Source organism: Folsomia candida, unplaced genomic scaffold (assembly GCF_002217175.1).
Source record: "Folsomia candida strain VU population unplaced genomic scaffold, ASM221717v1 Fcan01_Sc003, whole genome shotgun sequence".
Lineage (NCBI taxonomy): Eukaryota > Metazoa > Arthropoda > Collembola > Entomobryomorpha > Isotomidae > Folsomia > Folsomia candida.
In genome coordinates this window covers 5,871,417-5,892,552 of record NW_019091195.1, presented here as the reverse complement: position 1 = coordinate 5,892,552, position 21,136 = coordinate 5,871,417, and the positions used below count along the sequence as shown (strand labels likewise).

The 21,136-nt window shown below is 38.0% G+C and overlaps 1 protein-coding gene across 7 annotated transcripts in view; it reads left to right on the top strand.

Annotated features, from left to right (window-relative positions):
* The window catches only part of LOC110847306 (pleckstrin homology domain-containing family G member 5), a 62,569-nt gene that overhangs the window by 25,994 nt on the left and 15,439 nt on the right, over nucleotides 1-21,136 (top strand). For 2 of the 7 annotated variants that reach the window (XM_035849321.1, XM_035849317.1), the window contains exons 1-4: nucleotides 11,968-14,103; nucleotides 15,846-15,951; nucleotides 17,521-17,605; nucleotides 19,877-19,982. In XM_035849321.1, coding sequence (XP_035705214.1) covers nucleotides 13,432-14,103; nucleotides 15,846-15,951; nucleotides 17,521-17,605; nucleotides 19,877-19,982 — 969 coding nt within the window. In that variant the 5' untranslated portion in view covers nucleotides 11,968-13,431. Of the gene's footprint in view, nucleotides 1-11,962; nucleotides 14,104-15,845; nucleotides 15,952-17,520; nucleotides 17,606-19,876; nucleotides 19,983-21,136 lie in introns of those variants that run through there. The other 5 variants (XM_022094231.2, XM_035849322.1, XM_035849319.1 and 2 more) reach the window with 4 other exon arrangements.

Below are 21,136 nucleotides of genomic sequence, written 5' to 3'. Positions count from 1 at the left end.
CACTGCTTAATGTTTTTATGGAGAAAATGGTTGGTATTTATGTATGTATGAGGGTTGAAAAATTCGGGATAAAGGAGACCTGAATGGTTCTATCTGGATAGTTGCAATAAGTTGTTCATTCTATGGGAAACTCGTGCCGTGGTATTTTGCATTGATATAAAGTCTGGATTGCATTGGGAGGTATTAAGTATGCAAAAAGAGAGAGTTTTGTTGGAGAAGAAGCAGGCATTCCGGAGATAAAGACTGCTTGCTTTCACCGGTGGTGGTGGTCTGCCGTGGCTGACTTTCCCCTGAGCACTACTGCTGTTTCACTCCTCCTCAGCGGAACTCGTTCCCAACGTCCGTGGTTCCTTCCTTTTTGGCTGAACTGACTTGGGTCAGACTGGGAACACATTGCTGTTGGCAGAAGACGTGAGCTGGGTTGTGTTTCAGTGGCAGGGACACTTGTCTGTGTTTTTGCGGTGATTGTGTGATGGAGCGATAGTGGATCTATTGGTTGGTTTAGTAGTGGCTTGGATTTCTCTCAGGTGAGAGCAGACATGAGCTACACCAGAACAATGGAGATAAGCACAATGAAAATACGGAGGGGCAAATAGAATGGGACATTGGCAGGGAATTCCCAACTAAGTCGACAAATAGAAAGTTTCGTCTGGAATTTGGGGGACGAGTGCGGAGTGTGTAGGGGAGGATACTTGGTGGTGGAGGAAGATTGGATTTTGAAAAGCCGGATATTTATTTCCAAGACGTCACACGACCACTGTTGAAGAAATAGCTTCCACCAAACAGCGGCCAACTCTCAAGACAGCAGAAAGTCCACCACGAACCAACTCTCCTCGATTGCTGGGGAGAAAGTGAGAGCAGTGAATCCTTTCTTTTTTGCTGGTCATTGCATCACAACTTGAATCATTTCGTACATATGCGAGTGTCGTGGTGAATGTCTAACTACAGGACTTCTGGTGCATCGGGATATCATTTAAATAGTTATCTCGTAACTTTATACTTACGTTGTGAGTTGTGAAAAATACTAATGGTAGTGCACATTGTGTTGGGCGTTTCGACTCTTGATTTCCCAAATAGTATGCATATTTTGTAAATTTGTATAAAATGCAACATTGATACATTTGGGGATAAAGCACGTGACGGGTGAAAATTGGAGGCAGTTGAATTTAGTGGAATAATAAACTCCCACATGCTCCAGCTACACAAGGTCCGATTTGACCAAGGATTTAATTGTAAGAAATTTATGTATTTTACGAACGCATGCTTTTATCGTTCAATGTTCCATTTTATAAGGGATGAACCCCCGCTGGCGTATATTGATTACTAAAAATAAGTTATTGCTCGTACTTCCCAATTGGGCGGGATTTGGGCGATGGAAATTAAAGTTTCTCGTGGCTAATACGTATGTACATACATATGTACGTACGGCCGTAATATTCATGTAGATAGCCATCATTATAATTCATCCGGAAGAATGAGCGGGTGGAGTGCAAATTTGCAAATTAAAACGAAGCTAATCCGTTCTACTCCAACTTTTGTAATTGAGAAATTTGGACTCATCTATGAAATCACCACCACCAATGTCAATACGAGTACAGATTCCCTTTGACGGTCTGTTTCATCAATTTGATTACATACGGATTCGTCTGGATCCGATTTTACGATTTGGGCAGAGTACATTCTCGATTGTGTTTGTCTTAAATGGACAAAGTTACAGATACGCTGACACACACATACACAAGGCAGGCTCGTTAATAGCTACAAACCTGCTCTGGTTGGTTATCAGAGAAAGTGAAGGAAGGCAGATTTGTCACTGTTAAGCAAGTTTAAGTTAAGTAAGTGATGGTATCGTTGACAGCCGTCAACCTGCGGTGTCGCGAAACATATTTCACTCATCCTTCCGAAATTGAACCAGCAGCAGGGGCAGGGGCAGCCAACTTTCACTTTACAGTTGGGATTGGTTTAATCCCGCATTGTTTCAGCAGCATGTAAAACTATTTACGTGGGTTTTGTGTACCACGATATTTCATGGGTTTTTCTTCACAAATGCAATGTCTTTGAGCATTCCATAATATGCAGGTTAATTGATTTTACTGTTGAGAACTTGCATTGTTGAAGAGTTACATACACACATACAGGAAAATTCATTTGTAAATAATACAGAATATTGAGTATAATTATATTTCTACATAGGTATATCATTTATTGTCATTTATTTTAATTCCTGTAACAGTTGTTATTCATTCGTAGGGTATTTGGAACTTTCCTTTTATTAGACGTTAGGTGTTTTAACGTGTCCCCGCCCAGGTCATACTTGTCTTTGAACGAGTAACTACTATTTTTTGTCAGAAAACAACCCACAAAGTACAACGGGTAATTTGTTCAGGACACGAGTTTCCTTATTTCCAGCTTTCTCATGTGCAATTCATTATTGGTGGTTGCAAACTCAACTAGTGTGGCTCATAAATCACATGTTATGAATTTCCAAATTGCAATTTGCACCAAACTTTGTACCCCATCACTTGGCTCGGATAAGTTAATGCAATCACTTAGGAATTACGGCCATAATAGCGTTACGTTTCATTAAATTTGTTTGATGCAATATTTTATGCTGGCTTTGTCTGGCATGTGCAGACTATATCATAAATGGTGTGAAGGAAAGCACATTGGATTCCGGAAAGGAAAATTCACACCGTGTTTCGCCTCCACTCCTATGAGCCCAATGTTCTTGTAAATCTAAATCAACATGATGCCATTCATCCATTTCTTTTTATACATTCGCAGATAGGCAATGGCCAGAGTGTATTATACATAAGTCTAACTTTGCGTGATTAAAGGTAATAAAAATAGAGATTGAGACAGTTTTTCTGTCTAAGACTTCGATTCTGCAGCACATAGACTGCTGCTCCACTTTGATGGAGAGCAATATCATCCCCACCACGTGAACCACCTTCATCCACCTTTCTTATTATGGGTTTGAACCCAAAATCAATACATTTCCAACAAAATTTACCGATTTTTCCGCTTTGTTCTGCATTACGGATACATTTTGTGTGATATCTTTATGAATTTGTGTGTAAACAACAATCCTGTTACTGTGTTTAGATTTATTGTTGTTGGAAATTGAGTAAGTAAATACATATATATGAGTACATGATTAATCTTTTGATTGTAATTTTTCTCATTCACGTCCATATTTAAGTGTCAATCATGCTGGAAAATAGTTCTGATTGGAGGTTTTATTAATTCAAAGATTTTAGCCTGAACTTAGGTGCACATGTACTATCAGAGGTACCTATGTGCATAACGCCTTGATAAAAAGGGCGAACGGAACGAAAGAAACCTATGCATAAGCTTGTTTTCCCTGTCATTCTTCGACGGTGATATGGGTCACGTGAGATGCTAAATATTCATCAAGGTCTTTGTTAAATTGGATTTCCTCAAAATATTGAACATACCAAACCACACATTCTAGAATAAATAAATTTTGCAAGAAATAATTCTGCTACACAATAATAAAAGTAAACACGAGGAAATTCATCCCACGAGACGCAGAAGAAAACGGCCAAAATGTTCATTTGTTTAGTTTATTGCAACGCTTATTTGCTCAAATCGCACTCGTATGTGCGTTATCTGCAAAAAAATATGTTTTGTGTGTAGTAATGACTAAATGAATTTCTGCAAATGCTGCCGCGAGACAGATGACTAGCGGTGGAATAGTACAGCATTTATACGTACAGCAAGGGATGAGCATACGGTGGCACGTACGTATTTATATGGAGAAAGAGGGAGAAAACCAAGAGCAACTTCATTAATTTGGGCTGTGGGGTTGGTGACTGCTTCTCTGATCTTCCAAAATCGAGACCAGCTTTCCCTCAAAGTAAATATTGAATCAAACTCATTTAAGACTGCGAATTTCATACTTGAACGCTTGGTGAAAGCAATGAGAGGAGGAAACTTGTGAAAAATTACGCCCTTCGCTTCATACAAGAAGTTTCATTACTTTGCGAAATTTAATACTTGTGTTACTTTTTTAATGGAATGTACAAAATAACCTAAAGTTCGAAAGAGTGCAATTGAAGATAGTTCAATTTTAATACTGTGGACTACAGTACAGCGTGTGCATGGGCTTGATCAGGGTAAATTTAGCCTTTCCTTTCATCAATGCTAACTCATGTTGATATATTACAGGTCGTAAATAAACTAATTTCATCGAGGCCGTTGTATATTGGATTGTTTGCGTGGTAAATAAAAATAGATCCACTCGGCTGTGGAAAAGTGAAATGCACAACACAGGTAGCTAGCTCTCTCTGTAGCTCCTGTTGTTGTGATGACGAGTGGTTATTAAAGCCATGTAAGTCATTAGAGGCAAGCCCCGTTTCTGGTGGGTGTTTGCCGTTACGGGAAATTCATAGAACCACCTTGTTTTCTACATAAAAAACATGCATTTGTTTTTTGATGGAAGTAAAACATTATTTAATAAAAAACATTCTGGTCTAAAAAGTGAGCCGGCCGTAATCATATCCGCTCTATTTCCAACCTTCTTGAAACTAATCATGTTCTTGATATTGTTTGGGGCTTCTTCCACTCGCGGCGGTTTGGAGAAAGTCAATTCCGTCTCATTCCTCCTACTTCTTCTTCTTCTTGTTAGTTGGTGAATTGTTGGTTGTCAGAAAGTGAGTGATATTAATAACCAGTGAGGATAGAAGTAAGATGGAAATTATGCTTCACCTTCTCTTATTACACTTCAAGTCAAGGAAGTAAACTTATAGAATAGTACACATCAAAAATTAATGAGCCCATTTCTTTCTCACCAGTAGTCCTTCTCCAGTGCTTGTTCATGTATGTTCGTACAGCATGCCATGTCACAAACTAGTAGCAGTCAGTGCATGTTGAGACTAACCCATATGTCATGCCAAACACTTGACCAGTTGGTGCATGCCAGCACTTTCCTGGTGATTTGAAAGTAAAAATTATAAGTGGGAAAATATATGGGAGAATTATAATTTAGCGAATCCGATGCAGAAAACAACGTACAGGAACATGGTTAAAATATATAATTGTGTCAGATTGGAATGGCTTATCTTTATGATTATCTCGGAAAGATAATGCATACGCCCAATGCAGGTTCGGTTCTATGCAGGCATTATTCTAGGATTGTAACGCTCAAAATGGCGGAGAAATTTTGCACCATGCATGTTTTGATACTTACCAAGAATAATGGTTTCTCCGCCGCCGCTCTGCACTCTGGGTTCTAATATTAAACGGTACATGTGTCGTGCATGCACATAGTCCAACAACTCCTGTATGTTCAATAGTCAATAGGATAGTATCGACTGATCTTAACCGGATTGTGGTGATTTAATCGATGGAATTCATGGCCAATAAATCAGACTAGCATTTTGCGTGCTATTTATCAAGGCGACTCTATGTTCGACCTCAGTACCGAAATAACCTTTATGGTTTATTCATTGCAAAAATGCTATGCTGAAAGTCAGTCACACTAAAGCATGAGCATTCCAACGGCAAATTTGGAATCGCAAAATACGTATTTTAGCAATATCATTTATTGTATGTGGGCCGTGAGTTGTACTTCCGGATTGCTTAATCTCTACTGCGGTCAGGCACACCAACAATCCACAAATTTGAGTAATTCTTGAAAACGTTAATCCTTCAAAGGGCTTGTCGCTTACCAGAAATGCTAATAATATTAACAAGACCATTGCTTTCACCATAATCTTGTTTATTTTCACTCAAACAACAGATTTACAGAATATTTAAGCAGATTATGCTTAATATTTACGAGAATTAGCATTGGAGTCGAGCCTCTCAGTCGGGATATTAGCTCCTTCCTCAAGTGACAGTGGTGACACCCACCAGCTCAAATTTCACGGACTGTTGTAAGTTGTAATTGAGAATGTGTTATTAGGCTGAGCTGAATTGATGAATTTTCTGACAGTAAAACACACTTGCTCAAAAGAAGGAGTTTGTGCTCAGCAGGACAATGCAACACAAATTTGGCGAATCCCTTGAGCATAAATATATCCCAGATGAACTCATTCTCACCTCTATTTCCTGTCTGACAGTATAACTACATGCATCCCTACCGCACGGACGGTGCCTACTTTCTCCTACATAGCGTTTAGATTGTGCATGTGTTAGGGTGACAATGGGAAGCTGTAGTTTTAAGTGTGAAACATGCTCTGGATTTGCAATGGAGATAAACCACGTCGTTATTTATGTAACTGCTAATCCTAAGGGTCTCTAGACTACGTTAAATCCGAGTCTATGCTTCTTTTGCAATTGCAAAAGTCTCTGAAGGATTATTTACCTACTCCGTTTATTTCACCACCACCGCCGCCACTAATTTGTGTAAGCCCGAAAACGTCGATGCTATTAGGAGAAAGACTACTTTCCTCTTGTATAATCAAATAATCAGAGTCTCTTTCTTCTACTATTTCCTTGGTCGATTATACGGCCGTAGTAAAAGTGCAGAGTTATTTTCTCGTGAAGAAACAAACTTTGTCGGAACTACAGAAGCGAATCTGATTAACCGTAAAAAGCAATTTCCAGCATATTTTCCAGTTAGGAGTTTTGCATGACATGAATAAGCAGCCTTAGTTTCGTCATCTTGCTTCCTTTTTAACCTAGATATCGATGGGCACATGAATGAGCTGTGTGCTTAAGGGTTGCTGGAAAATGACACAAAAAATTAAGCACCTCTGTTCAAAAATTTATGATGACATTGTAAAAATCCTCTTGAAATCTTTCCTTTGTGACAACGTCTATGAAAAGTGTGGGTTGAGCATTATCGATTTTTAATCAGTATCTGAAGAATGATGAAATTCCTTCGAGTCGTCCCTCATTGCTTTCTCTTTCATCTCTTATTATTGATTTTGAATTGTCCTATTGCAACTAAAGACTGGCTAAAATGGTTCCTTATTGCAAAAGATCACAAAAGTCATAAATGATGCCGAGATGTCTTGCCTGAAAATATCTTCTCCTTGGTGAAGGTGAAGTGGGTATTCTAGTATTAATAAGGCCGCATAATAAGGCTGCACCGTTTCAGTTCATAGTTTGGGAGAAAGCAGGACGGACAATTTTCACTCCTTTGTCGTCGCATGGCTCAGTTAAATCAGGCTACTTCGATTACTGGGTGTATGTGTCCCATCCATCCGTGGCTGTTAACTAAGCACTTTTGCAGACCATCGGCAGACAGGTGCTAGTTATTTCTTTGCTTCGGTCGTTTGGATTCCAACATACCCCAGAGCGATGCAATAGGCGTTGGTTGGTGGTGAAGTGCTCTCACCTAAAATGACAATGACTCGGTAGTAATAAATGATCTTTTCATGTCTTTTGTGACAGCGAAGGAGGTTTTGCATAATTCATGAATGAATAGTGGTTTCGTGCATTTTCCGGTCCAGCCCACATCATGAGAACCACCACCACCATCACCAGTGATTCCCCTGAGCTGGCGATAGATATTGCATTGTATGTCTCAAAACTCTATTCTTTGTAACTCCTCCTGTGAGTGAACAAAGATATAGACACGAGAAAGTCGTTTCTCTTTCATGGTTGTGAAAATTGGTTTAAACACCTACAAGGGCAACACCAGCAGTGCTGCAAGAGCGAGTACGTACATACATTTGTACAACAAACAACTGGAACAGATTGGGTGTGTCTTACATTCTTCATCTTCTTAAGAAATACGGAGGTGATGGAGTCAAAAGATTGAAATGTTTGATAAGTTTCGGTTTCATTTCCGTTGTATTTACACTGTTACACACAGCACACGACGGTGCAGTAGGGGGACAATACGACACTCTTGGTGATGTTCATGCATTCAGTTTGGTTGGCTGAATGCGAAAACAAGGACGAATGCATAGATAACCTTCTGCTTGTTTCCAGGTTGTATATGTTGAACTATATTTTCTTTTTGAAAGAAAACTATGCATATGAGAAGAGCCGACCTGCCGCAGCTAAGGTCCTATTGCAAGTTCATTCATTTGTTGACGGAGGGAAGAATGAGCCGTGTCAGGTTGGGTACATGGGATAGAAATCTGATTAAGTGTTCCCATTAGGTTTTAATCCACTTTTAAGTATGTCTACACCTCAGTCTCCAGCAGGGGTTGTGAATGTATGGTGAGATTTATGGAAATGGTAGGTCCATGCTGTTCACAGCGTGAATTTAGGCACCCGACCTCGTGTCAAAGACTGCAATATGTGAAAATGTCATGAATACGATTCGGTCGTGGCAAGTTTTTTTGCGATATATGTACATGTGTGTGCATGCTGTACATTGTACAACCGATTTGAAGTAAGATCAAAGCGAAACTGAAATTGACCTGACATTCGTAAACCACACCGATCTGGCAGTAGTGTGGTGATCAATAATTAATGGTCATTCCGATTATTCAGCAATGGTTGAATGTATTATCATGGCTCCAATTTCACCAGAAATTAGATTAGGGAGTACGTCTCAATGACCTTCAACACTACCTAATTGCATTTTTTATTTGACATGTACTTCGATGCCTAAAGGCTGAATAAAATAAAATTGATTACAACCCCCACACTTTATGATCTACAAATTAGCCAGCGACTATCAGTACAATAGTCGTTTAGAGCTAGACATGCCCCATCTTTGTACATACATAATAAATATGTATGTATACACATACTGCTCATCAAGTAGTGTGCATGTGAATCCTAACATTCTCCAACATTTGACATTAAAGAATGAACCCATAAAAGTATTGTAAACAATTATTGGTCTCCTCTCAAGTGTACGTAGTTGGTTGGTTCCAAATGTCAGAACATGGCATTTTTAGATGTTTTCTAAACCATGCACTTTGAACGAAAGGGTTCAAATGAGAGTACCGTTCATCTTCTGAACTCGGTTCAAAACTGACAAAAGGCGTCGCTCCTTTCACAATGCCCACATTTTCATGCCGTCAATTATAATTCAGTCTGATCAGTGAGCAAAAAATGCATGTATTGATGGCAGATGAGTGTAATCAAGAGAGAAAGTGAGTGACAGTTGGGCCTCGTAGGTTTTACATACGCGTGTGATGGTGTGTCTGTTTCACTCTGTGTGGAGAAAGCAGAAGCTGGAGACTGTCATCGAGAAGGAGATGATGCCATGCCGTAGGGGGCTGACATTTGATTTTCGGTTCTCTGGAGTTCTTTGTCCATAAGCCAGAATCGTCGTACAATGGGAAGAAGGCAGCTTGAGATCGGGCGAGCCGCCTGTTCCTATTTTCATTCTCCGAGCAGTCCTGAGCCACCAAACCAACCTCCTTTCTCTTCATGAAACAAATCAATGGTGTGTTCCAAATTAATTAATAAATATGACTCGAGATTTTTAATCTACCATCCTAATTCAAACATTCTTCAGTGTCTAAGCTAAACTATACATATTGCTGCGTCTGTACATTTGTTTAATGGACCCAGTAGTTCTTCTTGTGAAAAGGTACAATATTTTTTCCAATATTTTTGTTTTCTAAAATTTTTTGACAATATTTTTGTGTTCCCTCTCTCCTTCTCATTACTATCTCTCTTTCAACTTCGATACATTTCATTTCGTCATCGACCAATATCATGTCGTGTTACTCGCATTTCATCAACTCTGGATTGGAAACAAAGAAAACACGGGAGAGGATAAAGTTCACTAGGACATTTCTCAGTAAAAACAGTCTGGGGTCCATTCTTTTTAGCATTTGTTACACAATTGTATTGTATCGGAAGAATTTATTTGTTTTATTTGTGTGTGGATATGGACGACTGTAGTGTAACTATGTATGTAAAGCTGATACTAATGGTACGAAGATTCTACTCTACTCACTCGTTAGTGATCTGGTAGTTTCCCATCCAATTAGCACCTTCTTTCCTCCGTCTACAGTTGTAAATAGTCGTTGTGACTGAATTAGAATAAGCATGAGAGGCTTATCAACAGATTTCATAAAAAAACTTTCCACCAGTTCATTGTTTTCCCAGAGAAGAGGGATCATTAGAGGGTAAAGTGGGAAAGAAGGGCCTTGGGGTGCCCTACTTTCTGGTGAAGTGCTTATTTTACACTTAGCAAGGATTGCACTTGCGAGAAGATGACTGAATCTCACCTCGTTCACTGGAACGTCTCCAAAATACTAATTACTTCCTCCTTCTCTCTGGAGAGACACCAGATTGTGCATACCAGGCGGCTATAGGTCTCTGCCGTAGCTATCTCTTATAGGGACCTTTATATCATTGGACTACTTTTAAGTATGCAGGTCGCAAGGCAGCGACATACAGTTTGTAACAAACTCTTTAGTAAAATTAAATCATAAACATTAAACGCCCTCGTCTGAACTCTGTTTTGAAATTCGACCCAACATTTGAAATAGCGAGACGAAATCAAAATTACGCTTATATAAGGTCTGTCTGCGTTGTAAAATTTAGTAGTTTAGAGTTTATGTCCCACAAATATCCTTAATGACTTAACATTTTCAGTCTGCTGCGTTTCTCTTGCATAGTTTTTGCAAGAATATGAGGTAGCCATCCATGTCGTCGTCAATCGGTGAAAGTGATGCTGTGGAAGCATGGACTTTGATCATCACGAGACAGCCAAAAAGAGAGAGAGACGAAACAACGTCGAGAGCAAGTGTATACGAACGACACGTAAGCGAGCAAGGTGGAACCGAGTCCTTGAATGACATGCAAGTTTTTGAGAGGCGAAAAGGAAGAAGAAAGCTTTCCCAAAAGCTGTAAACACTTTTCCCAGCTTTTCTTTGCGTTATAAAGTAAAACGGCAACGTGAGACGATGTTTTGTGAGAGAAAACACTCCCGTGGGGTTGACTGGATGGATTGGTCTCATAATCCCGGATCATTGTTGAGTGGTGAAAAGAGCGGCGTCCTTCCGGCGTCTCATCTTATTTTGCCTTGATCGCACTATTCAATCCACGTCCAGTTTATCTATAAATCCGACTTTATTACTTTTCTCAATTTCATTATCCATCCTTCCAATTTGATCCTTTGCAAACAGGGATGAATCTCAATGTAATCTTTAATATACAGTTCTGGGAAGGAAACATCCAACTTTATCAGTCGTGTGGTATCGTGTTATGAAGAAATGATATTAGTTTCCAATTTGTGTATAACCTTCGATAATGCATAATTAGGTAGGTGGGTGGACATAAATTGATCAAATAAATGGTGTATTTTATCAATTTTATCGATAAATATTCACAAATTGTCATTAAACTCAAATGCTAAACGACTGATACAGGTAGATATTTACATAATTACCCTTGTCCACAAAGTTGATAAGCTATAGTTTAGTTTCCTTCAAAATCAAGAGAATAATTATGTAGCTGCTCACTTGCTCCACATAATTTTTCCGAGGACAATAGGTTTTTTATGGTTTAATTGGACATTGGTACTAGATATTGTGAATATGTTGTACTAAAAAGTGTGTACAAAATTACATTATCGTAGAATATTCGAGTCAGTATTAAACAAGAAACGTCATTGCAGTGGCATAGTTTAGTAATAAACAGGCAGGAGTGACGTGACAAGCAAGTGAGCGAGTGATAGTAACAGAAGTTGCAACTTGGTAATAAAATGATAATGGCAATCTTTATAAGGCATTGTGAAAAGTATTGTCTTCTAATTGACAATGGGCGATGATGGTATTACGTATCTAGCAGTGGAGCAGTTAAGTAAAGCACAAGAAGTCCTTTGTGTAACGAGTAGATACGTTTCGTTAGTAAGTGCGAGTATCAATTGCGGTTTATTGCATGCAACTTATTATTGTCTCATTTGCCGTTTTCAAACCATATGCATAACTTTCAGTATGTCTGACTCACTTTGGGGCAGATATCGCACAACCAACCAACCACCTTCTTTATTTGCTTATTACATACTTGTTATGTGAGCAGAAATGTGGACTAGTGAGTGAGTGACTAGTGTTACGAAGGGTGGAAGAAGAAGGCTTGCTCAATGTTTTATCCTACAGTTCGCAAAGCTCTGAATATAAAATTGCACATTAGCCGAAAAGTCAATAGCTGAGAGTAGTGTCAGTCAGCTCAATTATAACTCAACATGTGAATGTGTGACGTTTCCACAGAACTTGCAGAATATTTTTTTTACCTCAGTGTATGTTTCACCTACTGTTGGGGAACGTTGTAAATTACCAAGCCCTCTCATTTACGAGGATTTTCCACACAATGGATTTTTCTGCCATTCAGTCAATGTTCCAGCTTAAGTAACAGACACAGAGAAGCTCGTGTTTCATCTCACTCTGCTTACTATTGAGTCTTTAATCTAAATGGACGATTTCGAAACTTTGTAAAACTTTTTGTTCTCTCTGATTTACTATTGTATGCACGTTGCACGGTGTTGAGCTTCTCTGTTGTCAGCAAGACAGTTGCAGTGTGGTGGGTGGTGTGAAACCTGCAGATGCATTTTAAGCTAACAATGGACATGATTCAAATAACAGATAAGACAAAGCGAACCGTTGAATCAAAGTTTCTGCAAAGCTGTAAATCAAATGTCACGATTTATTTGGTGACGATCTGCTGCTGAAATTACTCACTACTAAATAACTACAGATACTCTCCTCTTGTGAAGTTGTTGACGTAAAGCAGGATGAAAAGAATAATTGAACTCGTACTCGTTGTCATCCTTCGCAATGCTGACTTGAAGTAAACCCAGCACCACCTTCGATTCGTCCCATGATTGTCCCATTAATTCAATGAAATGCAATACGTGTGAAGAAGATTGCAAGGCGAGAGAGCCAAGGGTCGTGCCGAGATGTTTCTCATCTTCCCAAATTATAACAACCTGCTGCTGACAAAGCAAGTTTTCGCTCTCGTCCTGTCATACTTCTCGGGATTATCTGTCTCCGTGATAATCTGAATTGAAGGAAAAGTAGATTTGATTCTGTCTGGCTGCGTGGACTTTGGTCCGAACGGGCTTCACACTTTTTCAACAAAGGATAAAATTTGGGTCAGGACGTGTACGGATCTAGTCGAGAGCCATACTTTTCCACTTTTCACACTACTGTGAAGAGGAGGAAATCCAGGAAATCGGCCCAGAGATCAAAGAAGAACCCACATGAAATGATAGGCATACAAGCCTAGTTTTCGGATAAAACTACATTTTTCGAGTTATTTTTATCCGCCCAAGACTTTCGGTGTAAAAAGGATAAAGAACCGTTCGGGTTCCAGTTCATTGAGTGTTTCACAAAACAGGAAAAATGGGCAGAAATGTTCGACTTGTACATAAATTCATAAAGTTCCTACTAAATACTAAGATGTTTTACGACTTCAAAATAAATAGTTTTTAACACTGTTGATTTTCAAAGTAATCATAAAATTAACCCATACTGGAAAGTTAGACGTGAAAAATTCCAGATTGTCAAATCGTGTCAAATATCTATAACTAATTTCGCAATGTCCGGAATATCAGGAAATGGTGGGAAGATGAGCTTGCCAATGAACTTGATGTTTGAAAGTTTGCTAAAACTTGACCCAATTCTGAGTGGAATATCCTCGCAAATGGGTCCGATTTGTGAGGAAAGCAGCACAGGAGAATGGGGCAATGGAAGTGTGCGAGTGAGTGAAAGTAGGAAATTGTTCAAGAAGAATAGCAGTCTGAGGAGGTTCAACTCTGGCATATCCACCACCCTGCCAACTCGGGGTCTTCGCAGCCCCAGCCTAAGCCTCAATTTCGAGGAGATTTCCCATGACAAAGTGCTGCAACACAACATCAACTCGGGGCGTTTTGAAAGATCGGGTAGCTCAAAATCCTATGCAAAAAACCGGAGGAGCCCTCTTTCTCGACTTTGGCAAATGAGGAGAAAGTCTTTCAGCCACTGCGAGTTTGAGCTTTCTCCCACGAATGATACCACCAAGGAACTTTCCTCTCCAAGCAGTGCTGCCAATGGGAGAGCGTGTCCATCGTTTTTTGACGTGGACGCAGCCACGGCCGGTGTCTTCGGCTTCTTCAGCTTCCTCGACGAAGACCACTGGGAAGCAGGGGACGACGTCTTCGGAGCCAGACAGCGTGTACAGCACGGTACACTCCCAAAGTCCAAAAGTTCGTCTCGCCTGTGCGGCCATGATGTAGGTGTTGCATCCATCTATCTGTACAGTAAAATAGCTTCTCAATTTAAAATTTTGCCCTGCATATTACGTTTAAATGACTAGCAATTAATGTCTACGGGGACACTTATTACTAAATCAAGTCATCGGCGTGATTCTCATGGTAGTCTCAGAATTACTTAGAAACTTTTCCGGTTTTGTACGGTGGTGAGAGAAAGCATATATAATAACCGCTCTTAATCTCCAACTCTGTTTAAGAGTTGGAGAAACTTTGTAACAAGACAAATCTTCTTCTTCTGGCTTTGCTACGTCAACAAGAAACTAACGAATTAAAGTCCCTCATTATTTTCTTGGTCAGCACCCCGCATTTCTAGCAGGATTTGTTTCAGAGACCTACTTTGACTTACTTTATTTCTGGTTTTAATGTAATTCCAAACGTACAACGCTTCGGTTTTAAGTTGAGTGACACTTAAAAAGTGCGTATTGCAAACACAGCCAAACCAAGGAAATGAATACGACCTTGATTGGAAACTTTAGTCAGAGATATATATTATTTATTTATTTGATTTATTAATTTACACATTAAAAAAAAATCAGGAAACTTAATTACTAAAACTTAATTGCAATAAAGTGTTAAAATTTTATTGTAATTAATGTTTTCGTGCTTTATAAATGTGTACATTTCGTCAGTTATATTCATTTCTTCATTCATTTATATTGAGTTATTCACTTCCGTTCTACGATTCACAATAGGCATTAAAAAGTGTTATTGGCCCAGTGATTAGCTTGAAACGATTTTTGCAAAGTACGAACTTTCAAAATTTGTAAAAAAATAATGTTTCGGGAAATTTTAATAGTTTACTGGTGTTAAGTTAAGTAACATCCATTTACCTTCTCCCAGCCTGCGTCATACGTGATAAACTATTTATCAGCCATTAATTTATGTATGCACGTTACATGTTCAGCTTTATGAATTCCATTTAATGCCTTGAACTGGCTGGATTAAAATTAGTTCCTTTGTTTGTGAATATTTGAACGTATTACATAATCAAAAATTTCATAAAGCATTAAAACACTTTGAAACTATGCACATATTTGATATGTTGCCGTATGTATGTTCAATGTACTCATTATATAACATTTGATGCGTCAAGTAGAGAATGTTCACTTTATGTTCACATATTTATCCAAATTCCAAAATAAGTTTTATGGCATATTGTTAATTATTCTTACTATATAGTTGGCTAAGGAATGGCTGTAAAACAATGACAAAACACGGGTTCCTGTTTCCTCGGCAACCGTTTACACATGAGTTACACTACTTTCATGCTTATTAGCCTGCACCAATTACCAGGTTTAATGATGCAGTCTGAGAGGCATAAAATACATTTGTACATATGTTTGTACAATTGTAAATGAATACACATGTGGAGCTAAAAGCCCTACTGAATTATGGAATAATATTGTAAATGAAATTAATTCGATGCATATATAAGACTTGCACCGGATCGATTACCTCAAATAACATTGTCATGCTAATGAATTTTTAAGGGTATATAATTGTGTTCACTAGTTATGAAAATTTAACATTTCAACTTTTGGAATTATGTATCATCGTCTTAAAATTTCATAATTGCAAGAGTTTGAAGCATAATTAATAAATAGGCTACCTCGAATATATCTATTTATGTGTTTGACGATATGTATCCACCAAGAATGCGAAAAATGTTTTGCTAATAATTCTCAATTTTTCTGAATTACAGAACAGCCAACGAGTGAGTTCTAACAGTTCGGATGATTACGGTTTCCTGCGTCCAAGAGCACGGAGCAAGTCCTTGGTGGAATCAAACTCGCTTATATTTGATCTAGGTACGTACGTATGCAAGCAAGTCGAAAACATCCATCGACAAGAAATGGAAGCTCAATGTTTTTCCATACCATTCGCTAACAAGGTGTAATGAATCCTTTTTAGTGCAGTGATAGCAATTTTGTTATGCGACGAATAACAAAAATTGAAAACCCTCATCCACTGTTGTGCAATCAGCCGTTGTTGCTATTATTATAATGTGTAGTATCATCTCATCTCGACAGATTTTCCTCAAGGCCCCCACCTGGCACGCATTGCATTGGCTTCAATTTGGTCTGAACTTGTTTGTATGGTTCGCAAAACCTGACAATAGTTCATATTATGCTGGGTGCAAATATATTTACCATTTCTATTTCGTAGTCATTCACTCACAGACAATGCAACATTTATGCAACTCAACTACTTGAAGTCAGCTAATTCACTGCACACCGTATCACAATTGAATCGATCGAATGTGGCCTTAAGTTGACTCGATACTTGATCTCATTTTTCTCTCGTATGGTGAGCTTAATTTTCGTGTATTACTAGATCCCTCCGGATTTTAATGCATCTTATTTCTACATACGTACATTGGTGATCATTGAAAACATCGTGACTAAAATTTAATTGTTTCTTTTTCATAATTAATTCTTGGTTCATTCCGTTTAGTATTTATTATTTAATTCGCCAGTTTTCAATTTATAACATTTTTCATATACGTCGTAATATTGTTACTAAATAACAATATCCGGTGATGTGGCGTGCCTAGTATCAGCTTTCTTATTGAAACTTTCTTCAGGAAAACATAGTCACCTGATATTCCCAAATTACCATTACTTTTTATGCGAATTCATCCATCAGAATTATCATATCTGCTTAGTAAGAAAATACAAAGTAATAACACCAACTACAAAAATATGTATAAGGAGTGTGTGAACGAAATGACTCGAATTTCCGACCTGTCATAATTGATCTTTGGGTTCAATATCATTTCCAACAAGCTTTTTTTTCTTGTGGGAACTGTGTTAAAGACTTCCTCGCCTGGGAATGGTTGGGAACTTGCAACTCTCATACATGCTTAAATAAAACACATAAAACATAGCTTGCAACGGATTTTTGTCTACAAGACTTTACCAACAACGACTTGTGTACTGTAACCCTATTTTATTTTAGAAATGCATGTGAATTCATAAGATAAAGCCTGGGTAGTTGATAGCAAATTAATCGTCACAACAGTTTGGTTTCCGATTAAAGCGCACATTAGAATTAGAACCACTAATAAACGGACTATCTATATACATACATTGTTAGTTGGGTTGGATTAAATTCTGTCCCGTGTGCTGTCTTGCATGTTGTAATTCAAGAAAATTATGTACCTGCTGACTTAACAACCAGTGAGCATCCAACAATTTCTACATAATTACTACATTATGCATGCTCAGATTTATCTGTTTGTGGGTGACTTCATGCCATTATCTTAAACTTTAACTTGGTTTCTATTTTATAATGACAAAATAATCTGCACTAATTTTCCAATTTGACGTGACTACACAAATATTTGCTAATTTCTCTTTCTGTGCTTTTATACCCAGATGATAAAAACATCAGACGACGGGGGAAGATTAACACAGCAACATCAGACTTTGATGATGAAGACGATGAGCTATTTAATGCCGGGTAAGGAGAAATTTTGTTTACAACAAATTACATTTTAAATGCCATATGCAAAAGTAAGAAGGTCTGATACTTCAATCGTGTCATGCACATTTTAAATCAGACTGAGAAAATCTTATCACATTAAAATAAAATGACGACAAGGCTCAATTTGTGATAAAAACACACTATTGAAACTACAAATTTACTCAGAACCAAGAAACCACGACAGTTCCCCGAAGGAAAACTTAAGTCTTGCGCATGGATAGCACAAAATTTCTCCAGGAATTCTTGTTGTTTGCCTATTCCCGTAATACGTTTAGGAGTAAAGCCGATACTTGCTGTTTGAATTATTAGGAGGAGAAAAATTGCATGTGACAGCGCACTCGACAAAGCGTTCCAACGACTTTTGATGCACATTTGTCATCTCTTGTTGGGCGTCTTTTTAGCATCTCACTGTTCCTTTGAAAATTCCAAGTGATCGAAAGTCCTCTCCATACATTTTTGATTGAGTGGGGCTGTCGTTTTTTGTAGTGAGACTCGTTTATTGTCCTGGCTAAAATTTATTCTTTAATCCTCAACTTTTACTTGTGAATAAGTACTCAAAATAAAATTGAGCATATACGACACTGGTTTTTGCTCAATCCTCAATCGAACATAAAATCTACGTCGCGTCATAAAATCTGTGGTGATAGATTAGCATATGAACGTAGAAATGCGAATATTGGGACACCACATCCATAGCTCTCCTTGTATTAATTCAAGTTGTGAACGTACGTACAATACAAGGCATCGTCTATAAATACAAAGGGGAACACTTTTCATTTATCGCCAGCGGCCTGTTCGGCGTAGAAACATGACCGTCGTTCTCCTTCTTCTCCGAATAAGAGTTTAACATAAACTCGAACGACCTGGGGGAGAATTGTCCCACCTTCGGAACACAATTGCACACCTCTAATTTAATTTCCTCCACTTACCAACACTACCGAGAGCGCAGTTTAGTATTACGAGAGAGGTAATCTCATCCCAAAGGCGAGAGGGTTTGGCTATTTAGAGCTTTATTTAGGTCTACTAAAATAATTCTCAATCAACCCTTTGACCATAACGAACACAGCTTGGGAGATCAATTAGTGATAGTATTTAGTGTCTGTATGTACGACCATGCTTTCTCCGATTCTGATCTAACTAAGAGGAAACAACAACAACTTATTTACAGAATTTCTCAATTAAGCCACGTAATCAAATGTTTGATAGTTCGGTCTTTATAGCGTCCAGGTTTTCTGCCAGTACAAACTTCTTATTTGTAAACAGCCAGATACATATTATATTATATGTGTATGTATGTACCATTAATACCCAGTGTACGTACACACACAAAAACAAAGCCATATAATAAATATATTGTCAAATAACACATCTTTATTGTATCTTTGTTGCAACAAATATGGGTTTTTACACGCGCGTCAGCAACTTCATAAATATTTCCGTACATATTTCGTACGTAATTCTGTACGTCTTTCCCTAGAATTCTTCCAGCCGAGACAATGGTTCGTGAGAGAGTTCATGATAGACCCTTTCCTAGCATGAACTATCTCATCGCTACTTTACGGATTTTGGAGATTTGGGTATTATTATTATTAGGACAAGTTTAGTATTTTAGTGCACATCAACCACCACAATACTTAATTTATCATCAATATAGAATGTGGATGAAATGAATGAATGAGATATGGATTTCATAGATATCCTCTTGTAGACGCATAATCCACAGTAGGTCAAGGCCTGTTTTGGGGAATTTTCTATCATTCACTAATGGTGGTTAGGACACTCTGCAAGTGCAAAGTGATAAATTATTATGCAACATTATAGCAGGATTACAAGCTTCCCTTTCTTGGGTGCAGAATGCGGAAAATACCAAAAATTTTTAGAGTAGAATTTGATGCATACTCATTTTGTTTAAAAATCCTGGCGTTCTACTTTTATGTATAGTCCAATTCTATATTTCCAAAAATTGAGTAAAAGAATTTTTATCCTAGTGGAACCCAGAGATTTATAATTTAGTTAGAGTTTGAACCATCGATTTGTGTGTTTGACTGGAGGAATGATTTAGGAGCAATTTCTGGAGATATCCGCACTTTTTGAATACAAATGGCTCAATACATGAATAAAAGGATATTTTTATCATGTCTTTCGCAAAGATCATTGAGATTTGTGATTTACCTTCATGCTTTGAATATTCTATAAGAATAAGATGTATGGCGCATTAGAATTACCTCCGTCTTCTTGGATTTTCAGATCCTTCGTACGAAGCAATGCGAATCCAGGACCAGGATTGTCGGGAAGTAAGCGATCATCAAATTTAAGGCGAAGGAAGGCCTGCTATCGGGATAAAAGATCCGAGGTAAGTCGCTCTCTCAACACATAAATTTTTGAACCCATATCAAAATTGCTAGTTGGCTGTGTATTATGCTGCAAAAGTACACTATAAATAACTCGCGATCAAAGAATTTAAAAATTCACTCTAACAAGTTTTATCCTACTTGCTGAGTCTTCTAGTGCTTTTATGTACATACATACACAAAACTTATTATAAATACGACGATGGAGATTCTGCGTGCGTATATAGTATAATTCTGCTGATAACAACAAAATATTTGTTGAACTTTTTAAACTGATTTCATCCGATTGAAAGATTTTTGATATGACCAGACATCTTGTGCACTACGTAAGCAATTATTTTTTACCACAAATACATATACATACACGCTTATGGGTATAAATATATGTATGTTGCTACGGAATGTGGTGAGCTTATGTTCGATCGACTGGTTTCTCAAAACTCAATGCGTATTGTTGTACATACCTCTCAACTAAATAAGAGATATTTTGTGAATTAATAACAATTGCGCAAACGAGAAATGCGAAAGGTTATCCGATTTTATGCTTGACAGGGTAGTGTGACGCATTGCTAAAATAAATAGATTTTAGGATTTTAGGATTATATCTTTCCTGGGAAAATAATATGCAAATCTATAATGAACTTGAGCTCGTAAGATCAGAATTACATGGATAAATTGCCGTTTATATGACCGAAAAATAGCGAAACCGATGCAATGAATTTATGCAAAATAGATGACTTCGCCATCATCGACAAAGATATTCGCACCACATTCACAATAACACAGGCCAATGTAAAGCCCAGGTTGAAAACATTGATTATATGGCTTCCACTATTTTCGGCTGTGGGATACAAAAAGACGGGCATCTGTGTTCTTGGTGCGAGGACCGTAAAATAAATCTTCCAGTTTTACGGCATTTTCTCCCCACGTTGCGTTCATTTCTCCAAGTGATGCTCCAATCCACCTTGGAAATGTGAAGGCTCATATAATCGTAACTTTTAAGAACTGCTGCTGCAGAAATATGAGAACGAATACTATAAAATCAACGATAATTTTCAGTGAAGACCTTGGCTTTGACTTGTACAACTTTAAGAGGATTTATTGGTTGTTGCGTGTAAGTCTTTAATTTTTACGGACTAATCCTAAAAATTATGGC